The 18,230-nt window shown below is 47.1% G+C and overlaps 1 protein-coding gene across 1 annotated transcript in view; it reads right to left on the minus strand.

Moving 5' to 3' along the window:
• Positions 1 to 5,514: 5,514 nt before the first annotated feature.
• The window catches only part of LOC122470340 (SV2 related protein), a 77,760-nt gene continuing 65,044 nt past the window's right edge, over positions 5,515 to 18,230 (minus strand). The window contains exons 12-16 of the mRNA XM_043557825.1: positions 16,836 to 16,943; positions 13,245 to 13,356; positions 12,258 to 12,339; positions 7,600 to 7,689; positions 5,515 to 5,863 (exon numbers count right to left, since the gene is read on the minus strand). Of these exons, the coding sequence (XP_043413760.1) occupies positions 5,657 to 5,863; positions 7,600 to 7,689; positions 12,258 to 12,339; positions 13,245 to 13,356; positions 16,836 to 16,943 (599 nt within the window). The 3' untranslated portion in view covers positions 5,515 to 5,656. The remainder of the gene's footprint in view (positions 5,864 to 7,599; positions 7,690 to 12,257; positions 12,340 to 13,244; positions 13,357 to 16,835; positions 16,944 to 18,230) is intronic.

Consider the following 18,230-nt stretch of genomic DNA (forward strand, 5'->3'; position numbering starts at 1 on the left):
AGGAAAGCTCAGAAAATCGAAGGGGCGGAGCGCCTGGGTGGCTCAGCATCCAACTTCCGCTCAGGTCATGATCTCACAGTTCACGGTTTTGAGCCCCACACCAGGCTATGTGCTGTTAGCACGAAGCCCACTGTTGATCCTCTGCCCCCCCCCCCCGCCCCTCTCCTGCTCTCTCTCTCTGTCTCTCTCTCTCTGTCTCAAAAATAAACATTTTTTTAAAAAGGGAAATGAAAGGGGCAAGCAGAAAATTGAGGACCATTTAGGTTAGGTCAGGTGACCTGACGACAAATTGCTAACATATTAAAGGTTCTGGGAAGTCCTGCTGCAGCAAAGACGTCTATCTGATGTTCCTTCACCCAGCCTTCCTAAACGCATTTGGCTCCGGAAACCTTTTTGCCCAGAGCACCCAAGCCACGGAGCGCACTTGAGGGAAGGCTGCGATAGATCTCCTTGCAGGAAGTCCCACGCAGAGCTGGAGTATAGGGAGGCAGAAGAAGTGAGGCATTGAACTAGCCCCATACGATACCCGTCCCATATCCAGGATTCCCAACAGCATCAGCAACCTGCTGAACGGCCCCGTGAGCCCCGAGGAGGGGCCACTGGAGGGAACATCCCACCAGGGACCCCTTCACAGAGAACTGAACTCACCACGCATAGTCCTTGTTGGGGGGGGCGGGGGCAGATTTAATGTCTTTCTTCTCTTCTGGCTGGCACCCCTCCGAGATGACAAATGGACTTCCAGATGTTTCTGAAAGCCTTTAACGAACCTACAGGGCACCTTAGCATCTCTGTCCCTAATTACCTGCCTCAGGCTCTGAGGTAGAATTTGCATCTGTCTGGGCTTTTGCGGGAGATCAGAGCCTGGAGGAAGCCTTCCTGCATCTGGGACCCGTGGCCCCCTTAGTGCCGTGACGAGGTCTTGACTGGCCCGTGCCATGCCGTCTACATCCACGCCGTCACCGTCTTCTCCTTCCCATGCTCAGTGGGGTCTTCGTGATTTGGGATGGCACTGAGCTAAATAGAGTGAGAGATCCAAGAGCTAAGGTAGAGTTCCTATCCTAGGAATAAGAATAAATCATTATTATTATACCTAAAATTGATTGCATTCTAACTGGGCGTCAGTGCTAACTTCCTGCATAAGTTATTCACGTTATTTCCAGTCAACAGCTGGGAAGGGGTAGAAAGGAGATTCCGGGCCAGGAATTGATGAATTTAGAGAGTATTATCTTTCCTCGTTGAATTGTCTTGGTACCTTTGTCAAACATCAATTGACCACAGTGGCGCCTGGGTGGCTCACTCGGTTGAGCGTCCGACTCTTGACTTGGGCTCAGGTCATGATCTCACAGTCCATGGGATCAAGCCCCGCATCGGGTTCTGCGCTAACGGTGTGAAGTCTGCTTGGGATTCTTTCTCTCTCCCTCTGCTCCTCCCCCCCCCCCATTTCAAAAATAAAGAAGTAAACGTTTAAAAAAAGTCAATCGTGATCATAAATATATGGGTGAATTTGGGGAACTTCCAATTCTACTCCATTGATCTGTATCTGTATCCTTATGATAGTAGCCCACTGTCTTGATTACTGAGGCTTTATAAGAAGTTTTATAATTAGGAAGTGTGAGTCTTCCACATTTATTCATCTTTTTCAAGATTTTTTTTTTTTTTGGCTCTTCTGAGTCCTTTGCGGTTTCATATGAATTCTACACCCAGCTTGCCAATTTCTGCAAAAGAAGAACCAGTCAGGGATTTTGATAGGGATTGCGTATTTATAGATCAATTTAGGGAGTACCTACGTACTTGACGACTGGAAGTCCACGAACAAGGAACGTGTCTCCATTTTTTCAGATCTTCGGTTTCTTTAAGCCACGTTTTGCAGTCTGTAAAAGCCTTGTACTCCTTTTGTGCAATTTATTCCTAAGTGTTTTATTCTTTTCGATGGTATTGTGAGTGGAATTTTTGTTTTCTTATTGCTCTATCTGCAAAGCACTCTGTTCTCTGGCATTGATGGGGGCAGCGGGATTTGAAGTGGTTCATCCCCGAGCATTCTTGATTAATCGAGAATGATTATTCGTGACGTGTCTGTACGCTTAAACGTCAAAGAATCAGAATGTAGCAAAGTACCCCCAGTGACTGAAGTCTGATTGAAACCACGGAACCTTTGAAGAGGGAGAAGGGGCTCCAGGATGTCGTGGGGCTTCAGGATTGGCATTCTGTGTGCCTCCTGTTACACTGTGCATCCCTCCAGAAGGGTTCACATCACACTGTATCACAATGACCTTGTTTGTGCCTGTTCCCCGCACTGCACCGTGAGTTCATGAAGGTAAGGACGTGTCTTATTCCTTTTTGTATCCTCAGTATTGAGTATCATGCCTGACAGATGCATGGTACATACTCCAAGCACACTGACCACATGCCAGGACATGATCTATAATACAGTTACAACAGACAGACGCAAGAGTTAACACGCATGTTGCTGTGGGCTCCACACACCTCTGTTCCACTCACTTACGTTCCCTGGTGCCACGGGAGGAAATTAACTCCTGGTCCCAGCCTTACAATAAAGCTGTGTTTCTTCACTCGAATTAAGCTGGGTCCGATTTCTAGTCCTTGCAGTTAAAACGGCCTTGAGAACTCCGTGGCAAGGCTCCCCTCAACCATCCCCCTCTCACCATCCTTCCTTCTTCATGCTAACAGAACCCCAATTTGTGTTCAAGAAGCTGTGTACCCCTCGATCCTATGGGAAGGAGGCCCTTCCTTCTCTAGCCCTGGAGGAAGACACATGCTTTTTTAGACTCAGCCCTTTTAGATAGAAAACTTCCTGTGACTGTTCCTTCCCCATTCTATCTCCTTTGAAAAAAATGTGATGCCTGGCACCTTGGCAGCCATCTTGTGATCTTAAGGTTTCACACCTAGGGTCAAATGGCCAACTGGCAGAGGATGGCATAGAAGAGAAGCAAAAAGAGGTGGGGTTCTTGATAACATCTTCGAGCTGCTGAGTCTTCCTTAGAACCACCTGACCCTGGGCTTGTCATTAAATGAAGAACTGATACTCAAACGGGTAAGCTACTGTTGACTGGTTTTACTTCGGCTTGCAGCTCAAGGTTATCCCAGACCTTTGATGTTTACTAGTAGTAACCAAGGGAGACTCTTGATCTTATCCTTCAAGGCTCTCTGTAACTTACCACTGGTCAAAAATCATGAATATCTGTATTCATTTCAAAGGCCATCCCTAAGATACTCTTATGTCATTGCCAACACATCTCACTTCTGGGTTCTAAGACTACTTGGAATAAGGGAAAGAGAAATTACAAAGCTTTAGCTACATTGAACATCTCTTGCCATTTTCTGAAATCTTTCCTAACACCAAGAGAAAGGGAGGACATTTCCATTAATGTAAGCAGGAGCTTTGGGATAGTCCAAAGTTAGATACAAATGTCTTCAGCCAAAGGCCTTGTATATTTCAGAAGCTTGGACAGCTTCTGTGCAGCTCTCGTATCACTTTTTCCTGTGCATTTTTCCTGCACATTTCCTGTGCAGCTCTTTTTTAAGGGCAGGCAATTTACAAGGCAAAGAGTTTTAAGATTTCATCTTCTCAAGAAGAGAAAGCCCTCAACTGCAAGCCTCATTGCCCCAGCGCCCGGAAAATACTCCTGCCCACCAAGCACTCTTTCCCCACCCTGGCCCCTGGCTCCTCCAGGTTATTTGAGGGTGAGTGTAAGGGGACATCTGGCAGTCTCTGGACAGCAGGGAGGGACGGAGGGAAAGAAGGGAAAGAAAGAAAAAAACAAGCAAAAGTTCTGCGTTACCCAGGAGAGCTCAGCAGATCAGAAATAATTAGAGGCATAGCCACCCATGGTTTAAGGAAATGTGGGTGTCTGGGAGGGATAGATCCAAGGTGGCCAAGCCACCTCCTCTCTGGCCGCCGGGCCAAGGGGGCTGCAGTCTGTATTTCAGGCCCATGGGATTGTTTGCCATTGACCCACGACCTGGGCTTGCAAAAGTCACCCACTGTGACCTCCACACCATCAAAAGAGAGTGTTGTCTCCATCGGACTCTAAGTCATGACATTGGCCACCAACTTGTGCAACTTGTCCACCATATTGGAAAGATTATCGTACCACAGCATTGCGATGACCCTGGATGGACAAAGTTGGCAAAGTCCTTCAGGTGAACCGTCACTAGGACATCATGACACATGGACAAACTTGGACCCTTACGATGTCCATCACCAACATGTTTTAATAAGAGATGAACATACACATTTGGCTTCCTCAAAATGTTTGCTTCAAGCAGGCATCTCCACGCAGAAGGTCAGTCTTCTCTGGCCTTTGATGGGATCCAGCAGCTTCCTCCCTCCTCCTCTGGCTTCCCTGCCTTCATGATGGGGAAAGGGCTCATGTAAACCAAATCCTGGAGGCGGATGCTGTCTGCTGAGACATGGGGTCAGCCCTTCCTCCAGAGGCCAACCCCAAACCCAACCGAGTGCTCTTCTCTTCCTTTGAAAATGTACACATGTCACACGTCCGGGCCCTCCCGTTCCTCCCCACTGGTGGCTGGGAACTAGGGCTGGGACCCCAGGAGCTACCTGTATGTAAAGACCAAGCCAGCCCTTAAGAGCAGAGAGGAAGAAACCAGGGAGGAAGGATTCCTGGTTCCCTGATCCCAACGGGAGTGAGTGGGTGATGTAGCATCCCTTCATTTTCTGCCCATTTAGCCATGTACCCACCCTCCAGCTCCAAAGTACGGAAACCTGAGTTAACTGTTTTCTTTCTCCAAGAGTCACCAACCAGCCTGATCGACGAAGGGGTCAGAAAAGCAGCCCCCAGCATGGCCTTCGTTGCTTCCGAAGGGGAGGCCCCTGCTTTGGCCTTGGGCTTTATCCTCACCTCCTCTGGCCTCAGTCCCCAATTCCTGGGGGCGGGAGAGGACGGCAGCTTTCTGGGGGTGTCATCTGGGGTAAGCCCGGCTGTCCCCTTGGTCATGTGCATCTCCTGGAGCCAGGGAGAGCAGCCCCAGAGGGGCCAGGAGGGGACACGTGGCTCAAGTTCAAATGCACGTCCATCTGCCAGAGTGTCCACTGGGCAGGCCACGGGGAGGCAAACCGAGGAGCCCCTTCTGAGAGGGCATCTCTCAGACCCAGGAAAAAGCTGTTCAAGCCACATCTGGGTCACCCACGATTTCAGAGAAGAAAGCCTGGGGCTGGGGGTGTAGGAGAACCTACTGAACAGGTACTGTTGGTGGATGGCAGGTGTTGACTCCCTGGGTGGCAGGTCTTAACGGGGCTCTGGGCCTGGACTGTATCTACAGAGATTTGTTGGCTATTGTTCACCAAGGGTGTGACTGGCTGACTCCGGGTGGCGCCTGGTTGGCCTTCGGGGACACCGGCCACTCCTCATGTGGCAGTTTTCCCATGCAGGTCCACAGGTTATTGACAAACCTCCCCCCCCACACACAGAGAACCCCCCAGAGCAAATGCCTCCCCATTCCCAGGTGGATCTCGATGAATATGAGCAAACAAAGTCAAGACACAAAACCCTGTTGGTCCAGGTTGTCCCCCCGGGTAAGTTCTGGATGTCGGCAGTGACGGTCGGTGCCCCAACTGGGTTCCACCAGCTCCCTGCCTTCTACAGCCCCAAAGACCAGCTCAGCCCTGCATCGGTCACTACTCCTGAGAGCCAGAGTTCGACCTGGTGATGCCTGTGCCGTGCGCCCCTCGACCGACCATCTCCTGGCCCCACTCCCGGTGGCTGGACTCCTGCAGTCCGCGGCCTTTGGTCTCGATGGGCAAAAAGCAGGAGGCCAGGGCGGCCAGGAGGCAGCAGCCACTGTAAACTGCCAGCGTCAGGTACACGGAAGATTCCAGCATGACCTGGGGGAGGGAGACACGTGCCGGTGAGGGCGTCCTGAGTCATAGATGCCACCGACCCTTCGGGAGGTCCTGATGACTCCAGGCCCTCTTATAAGCGCTCTCTGCACTGATCCCATTGAGTCCTCACGACAGAGCGAGGCACGTGTCCCCATTTTGCAGAGGGGAAAAACTGAGCCTCAAAGAGGGGTAAGTAAGTGGCATACTCGAGTTCTCACAGATACTCAGGACGGGGCTGGGATTTGAACTCTATCCCCATCAGGCTCTAGGGTCTGTATTCCTTGAAACGACACTCTCTCTCAGAGCAGGACCTCTGCTGACTTTCTAGATTAACAGCAGAGCCCAGCCTCATTTGCTCATCTGCCAGTAACCCCCTCCCAGTGAGAGGAAACCCCAAGACGACTCGGTCCCCTGCAGGCGCGTGGCCAGCTCTCAACCAACAGTAGGTAGTGGGGACATACAATGGCCAGACACAACAGCCCAGAACAGAGCTACTTGGCTGAAACATGTGGCAGAATTCTATTTATGTGAAAAATCCAGAATAGGTACACACAGACAACGCACAGGGGCACCTGGCTGGCTCAGTCGGCAGAACACGCGACTCTTAATCTTCGGGTCACGAGTTCAAGCCCCATGTTGGGTGTAGAGCTTCCTTTTTAAAAAAAAATGCACCTCGGGAGCCCCTGGGTGGCTCAGTCGGTTAGGCTCCGACTTCGGCTCAGGTCACAATCTCATGGTCCATGGGTTCGAGCCCCGTATCAGGCTCTGTGCTGACAGTGCAAAGCCTGCTTGGGATTCTCTCTCTCCCTCTCTCTGGCCTTCCCTTGCTCTTGCATTCTCTCTCTCTCTCCAAATAAATAAACTTAAAACAATGCACCTTGGGGTCGGCAAGGGAAGAGGGGGAAATAGGGGGTAACTGTCTAATGAATAGGACTTTTCTTTGGGGGGGTATGGACTTTTATTTGATGACAATGTTTTGGAACTAGATAGGGGTGGGGGTTGCACAGCACTGTGAATGTGCTAAATGCCACTGACTTGTTCACTTTAATTTTTTAGACTTTATTTCTTTAAGTACTCTCTACACCCAATGTGGGGCTTGAACTCAGGACCCTGAGCTCAAGAGCCGCATGCTCTTCCCACTGAGCCAGCCAGGCGCCCCTGAACTGTTCACTTCACGTTATGAGACTTGTACCTTGGTTAAAAAAAAAAAAAAAAAAACGGCGATAAAGGCTATTAAAAAAAGCAAAACGACTTCGAAATAAGATCCCTAAAAACGGATAGAAATGCTTCAAGACACACAAGGGGCTGCAAAAATCTGCAAAAACACCTCATTATCCAACTCCAAAACCACGGCCAGGGACATCTGTTTCCCACTAAATCATGTTGTTTTCAACAGTTTGTTTTCCTCTTGTTTTCATCCAATTTGTCTTTGGCCCAATCAGATGGCGCACCCCGCCCCCACACCCCGGGTCTTCTGCACAGGAAAGACTTGGGTTTGAGTCCCAGCTTCTCTGCTTCCCAGCCGTGTGCCCTTGAGCAAGTCGCTTTGCCTTTCTGAGCCCGTTTGCTCATGTGCAAGCAACACTGTTCCTTTCACAGGAGGGGCTGTTAGGGTAAAAGAAGATGATGTGCACGGGAGGTTCTGCAGACGTCTGAACGTGGTGTAACTGCTTTCTGTGCTCTGGCTTTTGCGCCCCTCCCCACCTCCCCCCAGCCCCGGATTCGGAGGTGACACCTACCTGAGCAATGAACGGAGTAATGAGAGCACCCACTCTCGCCATGCCACTGCAGGTGCCCAGGCCGAGCGCTCGAGTTGCCGTGGGGTAGACCTGAAACACAGCCATGGATGCGGCCTTGAGAAAATGCAGGATCCTCCCCCAGGCCCCACTCTGGCTCAGGAGTGATAGGACTGACGCCCGCGGGCCCGGAGTTAGCGTGGCTCACTCGGGTGTTGGTGACCCCATCGAGGGGTGGGAGACCAGGTGGGGATTCTTATCTCAAAGGTTCAATGGAGAAAGAGGGCGAGAGGCCAAGCTGTGGGTGGGAACCCAGTTAGGGGTCCTCGGTGCCCAGGGTGGCTGGCCTCCAAAGACTCCGCCAGGAACCACTCCCCATTCTGCATCCAGATACTGTTCTCCCGCCTCTTCATGAGTTCACCCCGCAGCACCGGCCCCAGCCTTTCAAGGCGTTTCATTGAGACAGAGATTGAAATGCTTACACAGTTTCTCAGTTCGTACCCAGAGTGGCCCCGTGCCTAGCTCTCCCTCGGGCAAAGTGAGAAGTGCCTGTGCATCTTCCAGACCAAGGCAGTGTCTTCTCCACTCCCTTCCCCAGTCCGCTGGCTGGAAGGAGGACTCCAAGGCCCTGAGGCAGGATTTTTCAACCTTGGCACTGTGGCCCTTTGGGGGTGGGTCATTCTTTGTGGTGAGGGGCCGTCCTGGGCATCGGCGGATGTTTAGCAGCATCCCTGCCCCCTACCCGCTAGATGCAGGGGAACCTTCCGTACGCCTCTCCTGAGTTGTGACAACCCAACGTATCTGCAGACATTGCCAATGGCCGCTGGGGGACAAAATCACCCTTGGTTCATCATTACTGGACGAAGTTGCAAGATGCAAAGAACTTGGGTCCCTGAATCACTGTGGAAATGGAGGCTGTCCACCAACCTGGAACACCACGTTGGACTGTTTCATTAGTGAGAAACTGCTGTTGGGTCAATACATTCCCTTTGAGGAGTTATTTGTTACAGCAGCTAGCGTGCCTCTAACAACTCCAATGCTCTGTGCAGAAGCTCGGGAAGAATGAAGAATGTGAAGGGAAAAATAAAATTCGCGCATGATCCCAAAACTCAGAGATAACCATTGTCACGTTTGAATGTATATCCTTCCAGGTTTTTCTATGATCGTATACACATCTACGTTCGTTCGTTTATTTATTCGCTCAGCAAAGTTTTTGAGTGCATACCATATGCATTTACCTGTGATATTTTATTTTTTTCTATTTTTTAGTGTTTATTTATTTTGAGAGAGAGAGAGAGAGAGAAAAAGAGAGTGAGCCCACGGGGGAAGGGCAGAGAGAGAGAGCCAAGCAGGCTCTGTAGCTATCGGCACAGAGCCTGATGCGGGGCCTGAACTCACAAACCGTGAGATCACGACTGGAGCTGAAACCAAGAGTCTGACGCTTAACCCACTGAGCCACCCAGGCACCCCTACAGAGGATATTTTAATTCACCCAACGACACAAGCAACATATAAATATATTCTCCTTGTCAAAAATGAAATCACCCGGCCGTCCTTGGATCTACAACCTCTCCTAGGAAATACTCCCCAGAGGTTCCCACTATTAATAAGGTGTGGAATTATCCACCCAGATGTGTTAAAAAATATGTGTATACAAAATACACAGCATCGTTTTTAAAATATAAACGGTATCATAGCGTACCATTCTGCAGCTTGCTTTATCCATTCAGCGCTATGTCTTGAAATCTTCTTAACATCGTATATAGATACCTACCTCGTTCTTAACTGCTCATAACCACCTCATCATTAACTGCCGTAACTGTATTCCCCGGTGGATGTTCCACAGTTTACCATTCAAACGAGATCGACAGACATAGTATTAGAAGAGGGGCACAGACACTGAATGCACAAGGAAGTCAGGGGAGGGGGAGATCTGGGAGGGCTTCTTGGAGGAGGCAGGATTGGAGCAGGGTGAGGACGATGACACAGAGCGAGGGCTCCGGGGTGCTGTGGGAATGAGGGCTAATCTGGACACCCTCTTTCCCCTGACACAGTATCTGGTATATAATATTCTCCTTCTCCCTTTGCTTCTGTCTAAAGTAAGATGAACTAGGGGCACCTGGGTGATTCAGGTGGTTAAGCACCTGACTCGTGATTTCGGCTCAGGTCATGATCTCACGGTTTTGTGAGTTCGAGCCCCGCATGGGGCCCAGCGCTTGCAGCTCAGACCTGCTTTGGATTCTCTGTCTCCTCTCTCTCTGCCTGCCCCCCACCCCCCGTGCTGTCTCAGTCTCTCTTAACTAAACTTTGAAAAAATAAGATGAAATAAAATACAATAGATATAAAATAAACAACCCATAATCCCTGAGTGTGGGAAGCTGAGACACGCTCAGACGCTATTGTGTGGAGCACAAACTTGTACAACATTTTAGAAAGTGATTTTTCAACTCATCTCAATGTTTGTAACGTTGATAGGCTTTCACTCAACAATTCCATATCTTGGCATTTATTCTACAGGAAGGATACGTGTGCCCAAGACTATACAAAGCTGTTTACCTCAGCACTGTCCGTGATAGTGAAAAGTTGGAAAACAAGCCAAATATCCGTAGAATTGTTATCAACTTATGACTTGTCCAGGGTGCCTGGGTGGTTCAGTCGGTTAAGCGTCCGACTTCAGCTCAGGCCATGATCATCGCATGGCTTGTGAGCTCGAGCCCCTTATCAGGCTCTGCACTGACTCCCCCACTCTCTCTCTCTCTCTCTCTAAATAAATAAATAAATAAACTCTTTAAAAAATTATGATTTTTCTGTACTATACTGTAAAGTATATAATATATATGCATATATAAACCATATAGTATAATAAAGTACAGTATATAATATAAAGTATACATACTATATAGCATAGTATATAATATACATAGTATTTATAGTATAATAAAATAGAGTATATAATATAGTTATATATGACACAGTATAGTAAAGGGAGGTATAAAAAATATATATATACTATATAGTATAATATATAATCTACATACTATTTATAGTATAATAAAATGCAGTATATAATATATAGTTATATACTACACAGTAAAGAGAGGTATAAAAAATATATACATATACTATATAGTATAGTATATAATATACATAGTATTTATAGTATAAAAAATGCAGTATATAATATATAGTTATATACTACCCAGTATAGTAAAGGGAGGGATAAAAAATATGTATATATACTATATAGTATAGTATATAATATACATAGTATTTACAGTATAATAAAATAGAGTATATGATATATAGTTATATACTACACAGTATAGTAAAGGGAGGTATAAAAACATATATATATATATATATATATATACTATATAGTATATAATAGACATAGTACTTATAGTATAAAAAATGCAGTATATAATATATAGTTATATACTACACAGTATAGTAAAGGGAGGGATAAAAAATATGTATATATACTATATAGCATAGTATATAATATATATAGTATTTATAGTATAATAAAATAGAGTATATAATATATAGTTATATACTACACAGTATAGTAAAGGGAGGGATAAAAAATATGTATATATACTATATAGTATAGTATATAATATATACAGTATTTATAGTATAAAAATGCAGTATATAATATATAGTTATATACTACACAATACAGTAAAGGGAGGTATAAAAAAATATATATATTATACATACACCATATAGTATAGTATGTAATATGTGGTATATATTAGTATATTGTATACAGGATATACTATACATAGTAAATATTGTATATATAGTATAGATTAGTAACTGTTAAAAAGAACAAAGTAGATTCCTATGTCCTGGGCTCACAGTCTTTCATCTTTCCCTCCGAATTTCCCCACCTCATTCTCTGCCCTGGGGCTGGCCGATGTGGACCACCAAGGGTTCCCTGGCCTTCTGGCTTCTGGTTAGGCTCAGCCAATGGGCAACCCCAGCGGGAGATGGGAGGGGGTAGAAGAGAGGGGTCGGGGTATTTATTCTCCTGATCTTTCCCTCCAGGCTGCCTCAGTCCCATGTGTCCCTCAGCTGAAGGTCACAACTTCTCTCTACGCAGCTCTCTCCTGGGACCCTGGAACACTCCCCTCTCAACATCCCACCGACTCTGGGTGTGTGGCGGCAGAGTCCCCAGCCACCTTCACCCCACTGCAAGCTCGGGGGCACTGCTATGTCACGTTCATGTTTCCCTCAGCCTTGTCCCTCACCACTGTAATTAGTTCTGTATTAAAACTCTTCCCAGTTGCTCGCTTACCCAATCTGGTACACCCACTAACATAAATTAGTGTATGCTTCGAAAAGAACTGAACTATTCAAAAAGGTTGTGTCTAGGAAGGGGGAATGTGGGGCCCTTTAATTTTTGGTTTTATACGGTTCACTACCATTCAGAACTTTTACCTTGAACATTAGCTTTCATAAGCAAAAAGCAAAAAAAAAAAAAAAAAAAAAAAAAAGACGGGAAGATAGCCTGAAATAATGAAGAGCTTCACTGTTCCCACCCAGACAGACCCAAGCCCAAGGATAAATCTCATGCTGAGGATCCCAGGCTGGATGTTTCTGAAAGCAGAGCTCCTTCCCTCCCCGACCCGGCTGCTCCCAGACACCTCTCCTACCTCAGGTGTGTAAACATAGGCTGCCTGGAAGCCTCCAGAAATAAACGCTCTTGCAATGAAGAGTAACAGAGTGAGCATATTTCTAGGGAGAGAAATAAAAAAGTCGATGAGCAGGTACTTTCTTCTGTTGACTTGTTTCAGCAAAGTCCTATCTGCCCAGGCAGAATTTATACCCTAGAAATGGGCAAAGCCCACCCTCACCCAATCCACACAGGCACACAATCCCGGTGCCATCTCTAAAGGCCTGCCTTTATAAATTTTGTCTTTCTCCAAAGTCCAGGGTAAGAGCTGCAAACGTCTGTGGAGTCCAGGTTGGGGGCAAGGTCACAGAGAAGTGATATAACCCACTTGAAAATCCAGATGGAACCTTGTAGGGGCAGGAATTGAGTCAGGTGCCAGCTGAGCCATTGAAAGCAAACTTCTGTTCAGTATTTTTAGGATAATCCTGACCCCCGACCTTCTGTTCCACTGTTCCCATAAATGTCTAAGAACACCCCCATGTCAGGGTCTAAGCTTCCTCTCTAGGCCTTCCACAGATTCATCAGGTATGGTCTGGGGCCTCTCCGAGAACAAGAGAGGCACAATCCACTTCCATATTTTGAGGCTCTTGATGGAAAAATGGAGAAACGCCAAAAGGGGATTATAAACCAGGACCCTGAAGTATTTCCATTGAACAAAGGAATGCTTTTAACCCATACATAAAGAGCAGTATGCGTGATCTCACTGGTGGACAATGTCCAAAGTCTAAAAGTGACAGTGTTGGGGCGAAACCTGAACCAAAGTGCCCTCCCATCCTTAATCCCATCAGAGGCGCAAATATGAACCCGATCCTGTGGTCAAGAGTCAAGAGTCCTAGTGAGGGGCTGGGGAGGGATCTCTCAGATGACCACCAGGAGTACAGACCACAGCTTACAGACCCAAAGAGCCACTGACCATGCCCTGAGAAGTGGGCCTGCTGGCCAGACAGGGGGGGGTTTCACGACCCACCTTCCGACACAGATAAACAGCAGGAGGCTGCACAGGGAGAAGATGACGAAGCACAGGGCCATGGTCTTCTTGCGGCCCAGGCGGTCAATAATCCACAGAGTCACAAGGACACCTGGAAGAGAGCAGGGCACCATGGCAGGCAGCTTCCAATATGGCTCCCAACACCCCCTGGTATTCACACCCCGTATAATCGCTACCCTTGAGAGTGTGCTGGACCCAGCAAGTCGCTTCCAATGACTAGAATATAGAAGAGCGTTGGGATGTCACTTCTGAGATGAGGTTATAAAAGACTGCAGCTTCTGTTTTGCTGGCATTCTCTCGCCCCCTGACTCTTCTTTGGTTCTGGTCTTAATGGAGAAGGCTACCTGGCGAGGAGCGAAAAGTGGCCTCTGGCCAACAGCCAGTGGGGAACTGAGGCCCTCAGTCCAACAACCCTGGAGGCATTGAATCCTGCCAATGACCATGTGAGTGAACGTTAGTCCCTTGCGTTCTCAGGGCCTCAGTTACTTCCCCTGCAAAATGGGACTAAATAAAAATAAGATTCCCTAACCTCAGTAGAGACACTACAGCATGGTGCTTATTATTAATAATAACTGTTAAATGTGGGCTCAGCACTTTTACATCTGTTATCTCGCTCCATCATCAAAACAACCCCCCAAAATAAATGCTCTCAATAGCCCCACTTCCCACACTTATTCATTAAAAAATTAAATGCCTATCTTTGTGTTAGGAACTGTTGTGCTAGGAGCTTGGGATACGCCAGTGAACAGAAAAAACAAATCATAAATGTAATAAGTAAGAATTTGTTCTGAGTTTCAGAAAGGCAATACCATGGAAATCATGAAAAATCATGGTGAGTGCATGAAGTCATGGAAACAGTTATTGGCAACGTAGTGTCTAACTCTGAGTCCCTACTCTTACTGTGAGCTATTTGCAGGAAGGCTTTTGGAAGATAGATGGATGGCGTAGTCATGAGTGAAGACCGTGGGCTCTGGGGTGGGACCACAGCGCTTAGCCCTGCCGGGTGTGGGACACTTAGCGTCTTAGCTGGGTTTTCCGAGAAGCAGATCCTGGGACAAGGGCCTAGGTACAAGTGTTTAGTTGAGAGGCAACCCAAAGAAGAACCAATAGGAGGGTGGGAAAGTAAGATGTGGAAGGGAAGGCAAGAGTGCATGTCAAGCAAGTTACCACTGCGGGTCATTTCTACCGAATTCCACTGGGGGGCTCTGGGAGCCAGTATGGAATATCCATTTTAGAATTCTCCTGCCTGATGGGCGAGGAAGCTGGGGTATTTATACACCACCAACTCCTGCAACTACCGTTTGAAAGCAGCTCCCAGGTGTTAACTCCCTGACACTTGCAGCCACCTTGTTTGTTTGCTTTTAGATACTGAAGCTTTCCATTCCTCCTGAGATAGTCCTCAGGCACAGAGATGCAGATACTGGCAGCTGCAAGTTGCCAGGAACAGTTTTTGCTACACCTCTCTGAGCCTCAGTTTCTTCAGGTGTAAAATGGGAACAATTGTGCTACTTCATAAGACTAGATGACATTATCAGATAAAGGGTTAGTATCCAAAATCTACAAAGAACTCATCAAACTCAACACCCAAAAGACAAATAATCCAGGGAAGAAATGGGCAAAAGACATGAACAGACACTTCTCCAAGGAAGACATCCAGATGGCCAACCGACACGTGAAAGAATGCTCAACGTCACTCATCATCAGGGAAACACAAATCAAAACCACAATGAGATACCACCTCACACCTGTCAGAATGGCTGACGTTAACAACTCAGGCAACGACAGATGTTGCCGGGGACGTGGAGACAGGGGAACACTTTTGCATTGTTGGTGGGTATGCAAGCTGGTGCAGCCACTCTGGAAAACAGTATGGAGGTTCCTCAAAAAATGAAAAATAGAACCACCCTACTACAATTGCACTACTAAGTATTTATCCAAAGGATACAAAAATGCTGATTCAAAGGCGCACATGCACCCCAATGTTTGTAGCAGTGCTATCAACAATAGCCAAATTATGGAAAGAGTCTAAATGCCCATCAGCTGAGGAATGGATAAAGAAGATGTGAGATATGTGTGTGTGTGTGTGTATACAGGTATACACACACACACACACACACACACACACATACACCCACACATACACCCACACAACGGAATATTAGTCAGCAATCACAAAGAATGAAATCTTGCCATTTGCAACAACATGGACGGAACTAGAGTGTATTATGCTAAGCTAAATAAGTCAGAGAAAGACATATATCGTATGATTTCACTCAGATGTGGTATCTAAGAAATAAAACAGATGAACATAGGGGAAGGGAAGGAAAAATAAAATAAGATAAAAACAGAGAGGGAAGAAAGCCATAAGAGACTCTTAAATACAGAGAACAAACTGAGGGTTGCTGGAGGGGAGGTAGGTGGGAGGATGGGCTAAATGGGTGAGGGCATTAAGGAGGGCACTTGCTGGGCTGAGCACTGGGTGTCATATGTAAGTGATGAATCAAAGGGTTCTCTTGAAGCCAATACTACACTGTATTTTAACTAACTTGAATTTCAATGACTAAATTTTACAAAAGACTAAATGAGACGTATCTAGAAAACATTTAGCATAGAGCCTGATATACATAAAGTAAGCATTCAATAAATACCAGACACTCTTGTTGTAATAATTACTAGTTTTTTAAAGGAACAAGATAAATTACCTTCACTTTATGTGCAGGTTTGGATTTTTTGACTCCCCACTAGTCCTTCCAGTGTGAGTGCTGATGGGGGACAATTCTCCATGGATCTCTTATATTTTTGTGTACTGGCTGCCCTTTGTTCTGTTTGGATAGCCAACAGCCTTGCGAAGATAGAGATACCGTCTCCTTCCAGAGCAAAGAGCAAGCCCGTTTTACTGTCCATAAAGATGACGCATCTCTCTAGATCAAAAGCTGGACAAGTTTCTGGCAGCCCATTATGAAAGATCTGGGTTCCCTAAGCTTGGGATTCCTTAGGTAAGCAAAGTGAAAAAGGGACTGAGGAAGATATTGGGAAGCCAAGGAAAACTGTGGAACACAGAGTCAAGAATATAGGGACTAGATCACTCACGACATGGTAGGGAATGCTCAGGTAATTCCATCATCCATTACCAGCTTTTGTGCACACTTGAGTGAGCGGGTTCTCATCAAAGGACAAGAGTCAGAGCACAGCAGCTACACCCATTACTCCATTGCGTGTGTAGCATCCACTTGGACCCTCCCTCATCATCCCTGTGGGACTTGAGAGCACGGGGAGCTGACACTAGTACGCTGTTCATGTTGTTTGCTGTGCCATGGATAACAGTCTTTTGTCTCTGACCCAGGAGTCTCATGTCTTCTGCCAGTGAGCGTGACACGGGCGGCTTCATTTGTTAAGTAGCCTTTACAGTTCTTGACAACTTGCAGCTAAGGGTTGAAAAACTAATCTCCAGCTCCCCTAGAAAGGGGATTTTCTCCCAGGCAGCAGCACCAGGTGGAGCCACCAGATCAACAGCGGCCACATTCACGGGCTCCCCTGCCCCCCCCCCCCCACCTCCCACAGCTCCCTCACCTGGAAACTCAGAGAGCGTGGTCCACAGCAGATCCATGTAATCCTCCTCACTCAGGTACTCACAGGCCAGGCTGCATTTTGCTTCTACCGCCTTCTTCTGGCTAGAGACTGGAAGGTGGGAGACAGGAGAAAGAAGAGCCATTCTCAGAAACTTGAATCACGCCCTCCTGCCCCCACACCTCCTTCCCTGGGTACGATTCAGCTGGGACACCGTGGAAAGAGCCCAGGCTCCGGAGTCCGACAGACTCAGGTTCGAATCCCAACCAGCAGCGCTTTATCTCTCTGAGCCTCAGTTTCTTCACAAAACTGGAGCTGATGAAACCACTGGGCAAGGTGGGTGGGAGAATGAAAGCAGGCTGTGCATATGCGTGCGCTTAGCCCAGAAATGGCACACGCTAGGTGCGTTTGTGGCAGACAGACTCCAGGGTGGCCTCGATGATCCCCACCAATGTTACTTGGCCCTCATGACTTCCTTGATCTCACCTTCTCTCTCTCCCTTGCTCTGCTCACTGTACTCGAGCCACACTGGTACCCTTGCTCTTCCTTCAATACTCCTGCGTCAGGACCTTTGCACTGGCTGTCGCCTCTTCCGGGATGCTCTTTATAGATCCCATGACTAATTTCCTCACATCCTTTATATCTTTTTAAATCTCATCTCATGGAGGTCACCCTGAGCACCCCCATGTAAAACTTCAACATACCCACTGCCCCTTGCTCTGCCCCGCCCTCCTGACCTCCCTTGCCCTGCTTGACTGTCTCCTTTTCCTATACATTTGTTAACAAACAGCGTGAAAGATTTTGAAATGGGCAAAATGTTTTGTCTAGTGTACCCTTATAGGTTGTCCTGCTTTTCGTTATCTTTGAGCTCTGCACGTTATAGAATATTGGTATTAATGCAAAGGCTTCTAGTTCATCAAAATGCAAATTGTGTCTGGTGATGCAACTGATTACTGCCTTATGCATACGGACAAGTTGTGCCTCTAATTGTAAAGCCATTTCTGCATTTCTGATTGCCTATATACGTGTATCTTTTGAACTCTCCTTTGAACCAGTCGTTACCTCCTGTGGTGTTAGCAGACCTCCGGTGTTAGTAGACAATTCTCCATGGATGCTCACATCTCTGTATGGTTTATAAGCAGAGGCACTGACTTTCTTTGTTCTGGACTATCTTTTCAAGGACCTTGGTTTAACCAACAGCCTTGACAGGGAGCGTCTACCTTTGGAGTAAGGAACAGGTTTGCTTATGGCCTTCAATGGTCTAGTGTCTCCCCACAGGGCAAGAGCAGGCAGGCTTACCATCCAGTTTAAGAGAGCTGGGTGCCCTAAGCTCAGAGATCCTCTCTTGTAACATAACCCACTGCTCTTGGAGGTGTGACCTCCTCTCTTCACATCACC

Source organism: Prionailurus bengalensis, chromosome D3, assembly GCF_016509475.1.
Source record: "Prionailurus bengalensis isolate Pbe53 chromosome D3, Fcat_Pben_1.1_paternal_pri, whole genome shotgun sequence".
Lineage (NCBI taxonomy): Eukaryota > Metazoa > Chordata > Mammalia > Carnivora > Felidae > Prionailurus > Prionailurus bengalensis.